Source organism: Astatotilapia calliptera, chromosome 5, assembly GCF_964374335.1.
Source record: "Astatotilapia calliptera chromosome 5, fAstCal68.1, whole genome shotgun sequence".
Classification (NCBI taxonomy): Eukaryota; Metazoa; Chordata; class Actinopteri; order Cichliformes; family Cichlidae; genus Astatotilapia; species Astatotilapia calliptera.
Window position 1 is genome coordinate 27,257,747 of NC_137426.1, and position 12,614 is coordinate 27,270,360.

Consider the following 12,614-nt stretch of genomic DNA (forward strand, 5'->3'; position numbering starts at 1 on the left):
CAGTTAAATGCATTGGACTAAAATAAAAAAAATTAAATGTACTTATATGTGATTTAAATAACTAGTTTTTTTTTAAGAAAATGATAGAAATCTCTCCCAGTGAAGGCTTAAACCAACGCATTTCTTTACAATCTTTGTAGCTGATGTGCCTGAGAGAAACTGATAAGTAATGTATCCAGTGTAGGACCAACCAACAGACAGCTTGTGTCTGAAGATAAAAGACACGAGCCCCCACTTTTCCCACACAACCCTGGGCTGTCAGCTGTACACTTGTTCAGCTTGACAGAGGCGATACAGCGGCTGACTTTCAAGGTAAGGCGATGCAAAAGTAAAATGAGTTATTTTTGAAGCAAAACCACCAGAGAGAGGGGCGCAGAGGTACTGAAAGTCCTTAAAGGATCACTTGAAGACTTCTTCTTCCTGATATTTCATTATATTTCCTGCTTGCTCATTTCAGCTGGCTGTGCTTTGGCCACAGGCTTCAGGGCATGTGACTTTCGCTGCTACTACTACTGTGCTTACTCATCCTGTGCGTAGGGCTCATTATTCCACTCCACTATACATGAACATGAATCATCCTCACATTCAGATATTTTTGGTATATGCTGCCTACAAGGAGATCAGACGTGGAGATGATGTAGCACTCTGATCTTTGGATAACCCATTCTTGTGTTGAATGATGACAGCTGAATCTCTGTCAGTTTTTTTGTTTTTGTATTTCCCATTCAGTTTGTGCCAATTCATGTAGGTCATTTAGCGAAATCACTGTTCTCTTGTGTTTAGCACAGCAGCTTTATTTTCTATACTACGATGGATACCAAATAATCATGAGACAGATAATAGGGCTTAAAGCTCAGGGCCTTGGTGTGTTTGGAGCAGAGCTGATCAGTGCCAAGAAATGTTCTTACATGAGTGTTCTTGAGTTGTTCTGGACTTAATTTAAGCTGACAACTGTGAGGTGAGGTGCCAACACAATAATCCCAGTGACGAATCCAAAGCCCACACCTTTTTTACGTGTGTGGATTCAGTTAAGTTTTTACCCTAAAATACACCATAGTCACTTTGGGCCACATATGAGAATGATGGAGGGACAAATACACACAACCTTGAGAACTGATGATATGACCTTCTTGACCTCAAAGCAGCATTTGGCAGCCACATGGAGGAGAACGAGCAGTCAGCAAGAGGCCTCCATTTCGTGGGCAAGAAGGATGAACTTATTGAAGCAAAGCGGTCTTTCAGATCAATAGAAGATCGGGATATACTGATTATCTACCACCAGGGAGTCTTCTATGCTATGGATTCTTACTGTTACCGTAAGTGCAATTTTTCTAGTGAAAAACTCATAGTGGTCACTGCAGAGAGAGGAAATACACTGGGACCTTTAACACTGGGCTTCATTATTTAATAAATTATTGAACATTTTAGCACATGTCATCTGGAAAGTGTGTCCTTTTTAGCAAACTGTTAGTATGTTTGTTTATTTTGTGATACACTGATACCCCGTCATTTCGGCAGATGCTGGAGGAATGCTGAACAACGGCGACATTGAGGTGAGTTTCAGGTTTAAATTACGAGGGTTAGATCAAGACAACATTCCAAAATATCAGAGCAAATATCTTCTACAATCACTCAAGCAGTAATTTAACTAAACACATGAATACTTAACACAGTTTTCATATCTGAATTTACTGCCATTCACTACAAAAGCCTTGAACAAATAGTGCCTCATCTCAACCTTCTCAACTGATCTTCTCTAACTTTGGCTGTTTTTAAGAAATGTTATTAATCACTACTGCTTTTAAGTAATCTGGTATCTGTATTATTATAGTTATTATTTCTTTTTTCCCTCCCCCTTTAAACCACCTTGAATGACTATAGCATTTAAGGGTGATATATAAATAAACTTTCTTTGCCTTGTCTTAAGTTATTATCTCATTCCTGATTTAACATATTCTTGTATCTGCACAATAATGACTAAAGGCAAATGCTGGGCTAAGGCTGTGAGGATATTGTATTATTATTTTATAGTGCAAAGAAACCTAAAATGACATACACACAAGGTCATTTATCTGCCTTTTGTCTACAAGCAGGAAATTAACGGCAAGCTGTGCATAATTTGTCCGAAGCATAAGTACAAGCTCACTCTAGCCAAAGGGGAGTGCTTATACAAAGGCAACAACCCCAAGGAAAAGCCACCTGTGCCCAGATGGTACTCCAAGGGTGTGAAGCAGAGAACGCACACAGTCACAGAGAACAATGGGGAGATCTACGTCAAGCTCTCCGATAACCCAAATTGGATCGAATCAGATTACTACCAAGGAGAAAAAGGCAAGATAGAACGAGCCAAAGCTGAGGCGTCTGAGAAGGAAACATCTTGACAGTAATGGATGAAGATTGCACCCAAGTGTTTTCTTTTTGTCTGCTTTGATCTCCTCTAAATAATTGCATGATGACTGTATGGCAAGGTTGTTAGTGATGACATGCACTCTGTGGTCAATTTATTAGCACTCAGTTGGATAGATAGCTCTAAAGTGGCTCTTGCTTTTGGTCATTTTTGACTGTATTTACACGTTTGTTTGGGTGATGGTTTATTTCAAACACTGGTAAAGCATTGCCATTTAACACTGATGTCTGTTTGTCAATAGCATCATCTCCATCTCTAAATAAACATTTCTAAGGATGAATTTGGATTTCTGTGTCATCCATCTCATATAGGACAGTGACATCCAATACTCTTTGTGTAGTATGCATACAGGGAAGGAATCAGTAGCACTGATGAGATCCTAGAGTGGAGTGGTTTTGCAGTATCCAAGTCTCTGTATTGCTTCAAATGGCTTTAGAACGCAAGTATATGATCTCAGAGGCTGCATAGATTTACGTATTTGGGATTATTGTCACATATTTTTTCCCCCAGTAACTGCAAAAAACGAAAACCTGTTTGCTGAGAAATTAGATAATCCAAAAAGTCTTGGAGGGTTGCAGATACAGCACGCATTTGTCTGGCTCTGCGGCCTCTGAGGGGGCCCTGCATATTTTGTATAAAATGTATGGTTTTTGTTGGGGATACTTTTATTTGTATCCAGTATTGCATAGGTGTCAAACTCTGGCCCGCGGGCCAAATTTGGCCCGCAGCCTAATTACATTTGGCCCGCGAAGCCATACCAAATTACTATTAGAGCTGGCTTACTGGTATTATACAGCTAATATATATATTGTTTAGTATTAAGCTTTGCTTGTTCCATATTCAGTTTTTCAGCAAACCTTGTTTGAGTCCATAAGAAAAGATTCATTCTTATATCTAGAGGAAGATTTTTTTTCAATAAATATTAATGTTAGCCCGCGACTTTGTTCCAGTTTTGAATTTTGGCCCACTGTGTATTTGAGTTTGACACCCCTGCTGTAGCTCAACTGCAGGCATTAGCTGGATAAGCAAAAGAAGATGGATGGACGGATGGATTAACAATTTCACAAAGCAGGGAAAATACATACAGTTAGTGTTATTATTATCTATTTCATCACATGTCAGTAGAATTAATGTGACTTAATGCATGGCTTTCCTATACTTCACATGCAGTGCAAAAGAATGAGGCTGTAGCATTTCTTAACCATTTGATATGACGGGTCAAGGCAGCCTGTCACATTCAGATTATTTCTCTGTTTCTGTACCAGAATTGTACAATAGTGACATTGGTTGAGAGCACAAATGCTGTGGGGTATAGAGCCCCTCTGTGCATGAATGATGCTGTTCTCTAGCTGGCTTATAGCAAACTCAGTACTGTGTGACTCTTCAGATACAGTCAAGAAAGACCCATGGTTTACATGGAATAAGGGGGCAGTTTAATTACATAATCAAGTTGGGAGTCTTGACAGAAGGCAGTGGCCATTGTCTGCAGGTGGTCATTTGCAATAGGTCAAGCGGTGGGCTGTTCGTCAAGATAAAGAGCAGACTGTGGGGAAAGTGCTTAGCAGGGCCAGTGCATCTGCCAGAAGGAGAGCATGTAAGCAACACAGATTTTCAGTGTAGAAGGGCATTCAAACTCAAGCCCTGGTTTTATGTTATGCATTATTCATAATGGCTGCGAATGACCCATGAGGCTCTGATTAAGCCTTTAAGGGTCAGGCTATTCTTCCCCTCAATTCTCAGTGGATGCCCTGGAGCTTTTCCAAGAGGGCCAGCCAGATCTTATTATTACCTTTTACCTACCTCTCCCACAACAACAAAACACCTCCCGAAAAAAAGCTGGTTTAAGCATTTTAAATGTCGTCGCAGTGTCAGCAAATAGCCGGTCGCGTGCTCACTTTGGTGGTCATTATTGTCATCCCTGTCATTAACACTGAGCCCCGTGCTTGCAGCTCGAGGTAATTAACTTTTGTGTGAACGCCTGTGGAGGAGTGCGGTGACAGTGTGGGGCAGCGGAATGGTGGCAGGCGCACACACGAGCCGTGCAGAGGGGCAAAGCTGCGGTGAGGCAACAAGGTGTAAGTCCGAGTAAACAAAAACGGGTGAGGGTGTTCGTTTGTGCGCGTGTGTTGGCGCGTGTATGTCCGCGCGTGCGTGCTGCTGAGTCAGACGCGGCCGCTCACGGTTCAGTCAGCCCTCCTCTCTCTCTCTCTCTCCCTCTCTCTCTCTTCCTTCCCAGTTGTTATTTTGCTAGCGACACTTTGTTTCATCCACCGACGTCATCTATACAGTCTGGACACCGAGGCGCGAAGCTACCCTCCCTCTCCGTAGTTAATTGTTTCCTACCGACTGACAACTTGTTCGCCTGTTAGCGCACTGGCTGTCTGTCCATGGGCGCTGCTGTTTACACACTCTGCTGCTCCTCCTCCGCCGGCTGGGCTGTCCGGTGCGCCTCTGCGGTCGGTTCGGGACGGTGTCGAACTCCGCTTTTATGAATGAATAACGAGACGGGGAAATGCCCGTGACTGCGAAACTCCCCCTACAGCCGGGCTCCCGGGGGGCCAGCCACCGATGAGAGGGATTACCGACGGAGCCGAGCCGCGGCTCATTGCGGAAAAAGCGAGCCTTGACTGCAGACTGGCGTGGAAAGGCACCGTGAGAGGGAAACGGGCTCCATAGCATAAAGCAGCGGAACGAAACCGCGGTGACCACAATGTAAGTTCCTCTGGAGCTGCAACTCATTAAGGCTTATGAAGAGATGGGGCTCCTGGTTGCATGCCTTATTGATTTTTTTCAGTATATCACTGCTTGGAAAACACACAAAGATAGCGGGAATAATTTGTCCGTCTGAATTATTCTAACATAATACCCACTCAGGTGTGATAATGAAGGCCTGGGCGAGCTTCTCTTCAGTGATTTTCAGTGACATAGCCGTGATGCACTGTCTCCGTGAGAGACATGAATAATAAGGTCCAGTGCAAAGAGAGGAGCCTCCGCTCCCTCGGTGCTCTTTGATCATCACCATCATCTACCTGTGTGGACTGAAGGCACCTGTGTGATGCCTTCAGTCCACTTTCAACCACGAGTTGTCTGGCTTGCAGGTCCATCCACATCGTGGCGCTGGGCAGCGAGTGCCCCGGAGGAGTCGGTCCAGGAGATGAGATGTTGGGGCAGGGGCAGCTGCAGGGGGGGTTGCTGTGGAGCTACTTGGGTCAGGGAGCCATGGTGGGACCGTGCGACCTAGAGAGCAGTATGCACAACCCGGCTTTCATGGAGTACACCTCACGTGTCTTTGGAGATGTCACGGTAGTGGTTCGGGATTGTCCCAGCTGGGTAAGAGACAGGTGGTGTGTTTGAGTGAGCAGACTGAGAGAAGCAGAGACACCTGCATGAGTCAGCTGTTACATTATGACTTTGGCTTGTGCATGTATTTGTGCACTGTAAGTCTGATCTTCAAGTGCTATTATGGCTCTTTTCCTCTACATTTACATCCTCTTGATAGTTTATTTGTTTAAAATAACAATCTGCAAATTTTATGCCAAATCAAAGGCATTTCCAGAGTACTGTGAGAAAATGTGAGTTACTTAATGTATATGCTGTTTACTTTTCAGTCTGCTTCTGTTTCTCAGAAGATACAGCCTTCTACAACATTTCAACTTCCAGCAGCCCTTGCCTTGCAGCGCTGATTGCAGGCTTTATAAAAACGTCTCTATTCTTAGGACGCTATTTTAACATGCATTGCAGAAAAAACCTGATGAAAGAACTTTTGTTCTTAATAGCATATGCACTGTTAGGGTTTTGTATGCATCCTATTATAGGCCTGTCTAACCCCGTCAGGGGTGTTGCTGGTGGAAGTCTGTTTGTCTAATTCTGCGTCTCTGCCTTTTATTTTTAATTCAAAATGCTCAAAGCTTTCTGAAGTGTTTTTCCTTCCTAATGGGTTGAATTAAGTTGGTTTAGAGTAGCTAGCCTCATAAAGATCTCTAGGGGGTAAAGTTAAAAAACCCAGTTACACTGATGAATTTGTACTTACATGAGAGGAAGCGTTAGGTTTATATGAGGTGTGGTGAAGACAGGGGTGTAGATACATCTCTGTGTATGTCTTTGCTTGGGTCTCAGCCCTCCATCTATTTACAAATGTCATCCTTTCCTTGCCTTTCTAGGACTTGCTGGACAGCGACTGGGCCAGTGTTCGGAAAGTTCTTGAGCAGGCGGACATTTTAGTTATTAAATATTCAGTCACTGACAAGCTGGCCTTCCAGCAGGTCAGGAATGGCTATGCTCCGAGACTCCGCCCACTCCTGAGGCACTGGGGCGTGCCCGTCATCCTCGTTGCTGTGGGAGCGCGGCTGAATGGTGAGGATGCCTTTTGTTCTGTGTTTTTGTTGGAGCAGGACCTAGTTTAGTTTAGCCAACATGGCTTGCCAACCCTCCAACTGTTTATCGTTGCTGCATATGAGCTGTCACTGTACTGGATATCCTGGCAATTTCAGGTCAGCTGACTGTTACCTAAGCTGTTGGTTTTGGTTTCGGGACAGCATTATGCTCTTCTTGCTGAGATCACTCAGTGAGTCTTGTATCCTCTAGCATGTCCACACAGCAATGAGGAGGATGCTCATGATTAACTCTCCTCTTGGCTGCCTTCAGGCTGTCAGCTCACATGCTTCCCCACAGGAAACACTCCAAAGAAGTACAGTGTACAGTACAACTTTGGGGCTTTTCTGTTCCAAAAAAAAGAAGCCTTGCTTGTAGACAAGAGTTCATTGTCGTGGTGCAAAAAAAGAAAGTGCACCAGAACAGAAGTATGTGCCTTCAGCAGGATAGAGCACACATTTACAGCCTTACTGGAGGCTGCTTAACAAAATAAGCATTAACATAACACACATGTGTTGGCATCTCAGTGAGTGACCCACACCCTGTTAAAATTAAATCCTGTAAACAAGCCCATCAAATGTACCAGGTTATATTTTTAGCACGTGTGCTCAACATACTTTGAAATCCTGTCAGAGCACTGCAGCAGCGTGATCACAGTGAAAGTCAAGTCTGAAGAGAGAGAAAAACGAGAGGGGAGTGGATCACTGTAGACCAGAGCTTTTGTTTGTGTTTGTGTTTTTTTTCTTTTTCTTTTCTTTTTAGCAGCTGCTGTGAGTAGTTTCATGCAAGCCCCCCCCCCCCCCCCCCCCCCCCCCCCCCCCCGCCATTGTGACTGCAGAGAATGACGGCTGAGGTCTGAGCGCTTCCTGTCTTTAGACCACCTAAGGCACATCTGTGGCAGGGGGAGCGCTGCCGCACGTGCATTAATGCAGCCATTAAACCAGCGAAGAACGGAGGAGCGCAGACAGATTTATCCAAGGGCACGCACGCACACCATTGCTCGCACAAACATACCACTGATATGCCAAGTCACAGCCGCTCCGATGCTCACGCGCGCACTTACACACACTCCTTTTCCTGCTGTCACCCTTGCACTCACTCACACGCTCTCAGCCTGCCATCGTCTCTGTGTCACGCCTGTGGGTTATTAGCAATATGATTTATCCAGTGCCTCGGGACTTGGCTGTATGTCCTGCAGATTCTGCCTTTCTCTCTCCTCCTTTGTGCAGCCCTTGCTCTAGTCTTTTTTTTTCTCCTTCAAGATAATCCCTCTAATTTTCTGTCTGATTCTGTTTCTGTGGTCTCCCTGTGCACACATGCCACAGTACAGCCAGTCCTAGTCCACGTGCCACTGCAGATTTTACACATCTATATGATCTTGCTGTACAATTACTGACCCCCCCCCCTCATTAACTTGCTGAAGAAATTGCAGCTTGGGGTGTGCAGCAGAAATATTTTTAAAATCCAAACGTATGCATGCATGCTTTCCCTTTTAAAAACCCTCGCTAGCTCTCTACATAGTCACCCAGAGAAAGAATTGAGGAATCGGGAAAAAGGGCGAGGCCACACCATAAAAGCCACATGTGGTTGTAGCATCTGGTTCATATGTTCTGATTTGTGAAACATGCTTTCCATTCTAGTTTAGTTTGCAAAATGTATTTTTTGCTCCAGCAGCACTGACTAACAACACAACACTTTTGCATTCTGTAAGACGGAAGTAAGGGCATTGCTTTTTGTTTATTATTGTTTATTTTTCTACAACTTTTTATTGTAATTATTGAGGAACATTGCTCATCTGAACAGGCTAAGTGTTTGCCATGGGAATTTCAGTCACCTGAAGGGAGGGTGTGTTTGTGACTATTTTAAATCTAATTATTTCTTAGAATCTGTTCAATTTTGCTGAGTGCCCTTCAGTGCGCTGCTACTCCTTTGTCACAGGCATGTTATTCTTTTCCACTTCCTCTGTGCTTGAGTGGTTCAGTAGAACTCACTGAGTCACACATGGATCTAGTACTGCCTTAGTAGGTTCATGCTTCTCAAAAAGGATAATGTAACATCAATAGCACATGTATTCCTTCAGATATACACACATAAACTAGTTATTAGTAAAGTGTGCATTACCTCATCCTACACTTGAATTCTACTGTTTTCAGATGAAGGCCCCCCCTGTACGTGTCCACTGTGTGCCTCTGACTGGAGCAGCTGCGTACCTCACAGTGAAGGTTTGCAGTTGTCCCGGGACTTGGGGGCCACCTATCTGGAGTTGCCCTCCCTCAACCATGTCTTCGTCGGTCGCTACTTTGGCAGCGTGGTAAGTGATGATGCAACACTGGAGTCAGAGTTGATGCTGTGGTGTGTTTTTGACTCAGCGTCCCCAAAGAAGAGAAAGACAAAAACACATCTCACGATGTTCTTTTCCTTCAAAGTAGAGTAACTCTGCGTTTCCAGATTGTAGATACAGTGTTTAGTAGGGGAGACAGTGACAGGTTGGACGTCCCGGGAAGTTATTTCTAAAGCAACAAGATGATGATGTAACTTCACTATCTTTGTACAGATTTTGAAATAACATGTATGTTGTTTGTGTTGTTTAGCTGGAGTACTTCATGATTCAGTGTCTGAAACACAAAGCCAAAGAGAGGCCAGAGAAGAGGCGAGGAAATAAAGTGAATGAACTTCGCCCCCCTCACTTAGAACAGCCAGGTCAGAGAAATACTATGCCAAGCAATGAGTTATCCTGGCTTTGTTTCAAGTGTCATGCATGCCTGCCATTTTTAATTCATTTAAGCAGATTTGTAGCCTGTGTGTGTTTTTTAAAAATATATTTCTTAATTATATATATTTTTGTCAATTGCCGTGTTTATGGTGTTTAGAAACATTCAGTGAACTGGATGGATTGTTACCTTTTGAGCTTACATAGCCATAAAAAGAGCTGAGCACAAAGGTTTTATCTGGATCAATACGCTCTGTTCCAAACTGGAAAGACAAAGAGCTAGGTAGACTACTTTTATTCACTGACATTTGAATCAATTTTAGCCTGAGCAAACAGAAGCAGTAACAGCTGAGTTCCCTGCGTTTGGTGGAGGCAGCTCAATGATTGTTCTTATGAGACTGTGGGATTACTCCTTAACCTCATCTTTTAGTGAAGCCCTCTCATGTTGTCAGTTCAGCGCTTGGTCCTGTATGTTATGTGTTTTTAATTTTTCATGCCTATTATTGAAGTTAATTATTCACAATATGTTTCCCCCAACAACAAAAAATTATCTTTATAACCAAATAAATGTGTTGATTATAATGATTTTTGTCAAGGCAATGGTGATGAGCTTCTAAAATCTAGAGCAGCGGTCCTCAACCTTTTTTGCGCCACGGACCGGTTTATGCCTGACATTATTTTCACAGACCGGCCTTTAAGGTGTCGCGGATAAATACAACAAAATAAAACTAGTACCGGTACCGAAAAAAAGAAGATTTATTCATAACACACGTGAAAAGACCCAGGAAAACCGAGTTAACGATAAAAACGATAACAAAATAACGCTGAAAACCATACATTTCACACCTGAGCCTCAACTCTCGCGGCCCGGAACCAAACAACTCCGAGGCCCGGGGGTTGGGGACCGCTGATCTAGAGAAGAGCGATCATGGATGTTTAAAAAAACAAAGAAAGACCAGACAGTTTCTCCCAGTTCTCTCTTTAAGTCGCTCACACTACAAAATGACTCAAATGGTCCATTATAAATCAAAAAGTTGCCAGTTAATTGCTGACTAATTACTTAAGATGTTATTTAGTCTTAGTCTGCTTATCTGAAATTCAGAATTTTAGATGAAATTGCAATTAAGCTGCAAAAAGCCACTCATGTTAAAAGTTCTCTCTCTCTCTCTCTCTCGCTTTTTTTTTTTTGAGGCCCTTGCAGATTTATTGCAGACTTAATCAAACTGCGTCTTATCCAGTCACATTCTGCAAAAGACCACAAATTATGAGGAGATAAATGATCAAAAGAGGCTAAACCTCACAGAAAGGCTGACACACAGCAAACAGCTTAACACAGCGAGTTTGATTACTGTAGAAACGCTGAAAAAGAAACGGGCTGAGCTGGAGTGCTCGGTGGCTGCATGTCTGCTGCTCTCCCTTTCTCTTAATGCTCTGCTTTTTTGGACGCTCTTTGTCCTAATTGGATACAAGAGAGTCTGATTAAAGCTGCAACTGGCTGCTGGATGTTGCCACAAACTGAAAGCTTTCTGTGCGCTGAATTTGAAACCAGGAAATTAAAAGTAACAACTCCAAGACCTCGAGTAGACGAAGTAGTCTGGTGTTGTATTCAGGGAGGGGGTTAGAATACAGAGCTGCACTCCTTGGTTCACTTTTCTTCTCCTCTCTGCTATGGCCATTCCTGCATGCAAAGTCATGCTTTTAAAAAAACCGAAACACCTGAACATATTTAACACAAACTACGCTGTTAAACCTGTGTTAAATATCGATCCGAGCAGGTTTCCGCTTTGCCTGTTTAAATCTGACTGACATTTTTAAGTGCTGCCAAAAAAATGGCAGCAAGTGCCTACAGGATTTATTGGTGTCGTTCGACACTGCTTAGCTCCCTTTACGGTGTAGCTTACATTAACAATGACATACGGGGATTAAGAAGCGGCACAGTTGTCATGGCTAAAACAGAGCACTCATAAAAAAGGAGATGAGCTCCACAGAGGTGCAGTAAGTATTAAGCATCAATAGGAATATAATAGGCCAATGATTAGTGAAGCTGAAGCTTCCTCGCCCTGCCTTCTTTGTTCCCCTGCTCAGTGCTTTTTTACTTTTTACTAATTTGACTTCATGAATGCATGAATCACTGAGCGTGCACAGCTTTGCCTCCCATTTGTTGTGTTTTTCTTCGTTGCAATTTTCTGTGTATTCACGTTTGTCATGCAGTTCACTGCAAATCGTTGTCTTTTTTTGTTGGTTTTTCCTTTTTGTGTCTTCTTCATTTATTAGATTAGTTCCAAATCTTTTTAATCCCAAAGTTTTGGGGTGTGCTGTTCATTTTAGTGTTTTATCACCAAAACAATTTAAAAGTAAAGTTGACAAATAAAGGTCAACTTCAGGTCCTTTTTCAGTCTCTGACCAGACCAGACCAGACTAGACCAGAATTTCACTGCAGCAGCCTTGAGCTACTTTCATCTTTTAAGGACTGTTATTAATGCAAAGACAAACGTACCTGGAAGCCGTTCTTTAAACATGAGCAACGAGAAAGGACAAAAATGACCTGTCTCTTTTTCTTGGCTTTAAAATCTCACTGTGCTGTTGCTGACAAGATCACTCCCTCGACCTGCATTGTACACCCCAATTTTTCTCTGAGTTGTCAAAACTCATTGCCAACAGCCTCCCAAGAAAACACAAGTACAAGTAAACAAGGCAGACTGAAGGAAAATTGAGTACACCAAATATCAATACTAAAACACTCCTGAGAGGCTTTGAACATAACAAGCCCATTCAATATTCTGTGTTATTCTTTGATATGGAGGCAAACTGAATTTCAGCAGTAATTGCTCATCATCTCTGTCCATCCTCACTCGTTTCTTTTGTTGCTCTCTTCTGTTCAGCTCGTCTTCCCCCTATTAGAGTGGAGGAGTCCAGCTTCTCCCAGGACATGCAGTGGTTGTTGGAGCGTGGCGTGCAGTTCGCCGATGTGGCTTTCTATGCCGGGGATTCTGGGAAAGAGCTGGGTTGGGCGCATGCCGCTGTGCTGTGTGCTGTCAGCCCGTACTTCAGACAGCTACTCCTTGGGCCCAAGACCAGGTAGGAGAGATATTAACCTCTTCACAGCATGGGGTTTAATATCCTATT

At 43.2% G+C, this 12,614-nt stretch overlaps 2 protein-coding genes across 8 annotated transcripts in view; both read left to right on the plus strand.

Annotated features, from left to right (window-relative positions):
- Positions 1-161: 161 nt before the first annotated feature.
- Positions 162-2,687, plus strand: rfesd (Rieske (Fe-S) domain containing). Of its 4 annotated transcripts, none has more exons than XM_080301958.1 (4): positions 162-312; positions 1,143-1,316; positions 1,519-1,553; positions 2,091-2,687. In XM_080301958.1, exons 2-4 carry the CDS (start codon positions 1,160-1,162, stop codon positions 2,379-2,381), a joined length of 483 nt encoding a protein of 160 aa, XP_080158084.1. In that variant the 5' UTR covers positions 162-312; positions 1,143-1,159; the 3' UTR covers positions 2,382-2,687. The 4 variants fall into 4 exon arrangements, with proteins under 4 accessions (XP_080158084.1, XP_026024338.1, XP_080158085.1 ...); XM_026168553.2 differs by having other exon boundaries at positions 2,094-2,687; XM_080301959.1 differs by having other exon boundaries at positions 183-312; positions 1,146-1,316.
- A 1,674-nt stretch (positions 2,688-4,361) lies between these two features.
- Positions 4,362-12,614, plus strand: part of rhobtb3 (Rho related BTB domain containing 3) — a 28,793-nt gene continuing 20,540 nt past the window's right edge. For 2 of the 4 annotated variants that reach the window (XR_013909295.1, XM_026168556.2), the window contains exons 1-6: positions 4,982-5,119; positions 5,506-5,737; positions 6,568-6,760; positions 8,932-9,089; positions 9,370-9,478; positions 12,371-12,566. Coding sequence is in view for 3 of the 4 variants with exons in the window: in XM_026168556.2 (XP_026024341.1) it covers positions 5,118-5,119; positions 5,506-5,737; positions 6,568-6,760; positions 8,932-9,089; positions 9,370-9,478; positions 12,371-12,566 (890 nt within the window). In the remaining variant the exon portion in view is untranslated. Of the gene's footprint in view, positions 4,483-4,981; positions 5,120-5,505; positions 5,738-6,567; positions 6,761-8,931; positions 9,090-9,369; positions 9,479-12,370; positions 12,567-12,614 lie in introns of those variants that run through there. The other 2 variants (XM_026168557.2, XM_080301955.1) reach the window with 2 other exon arrangements.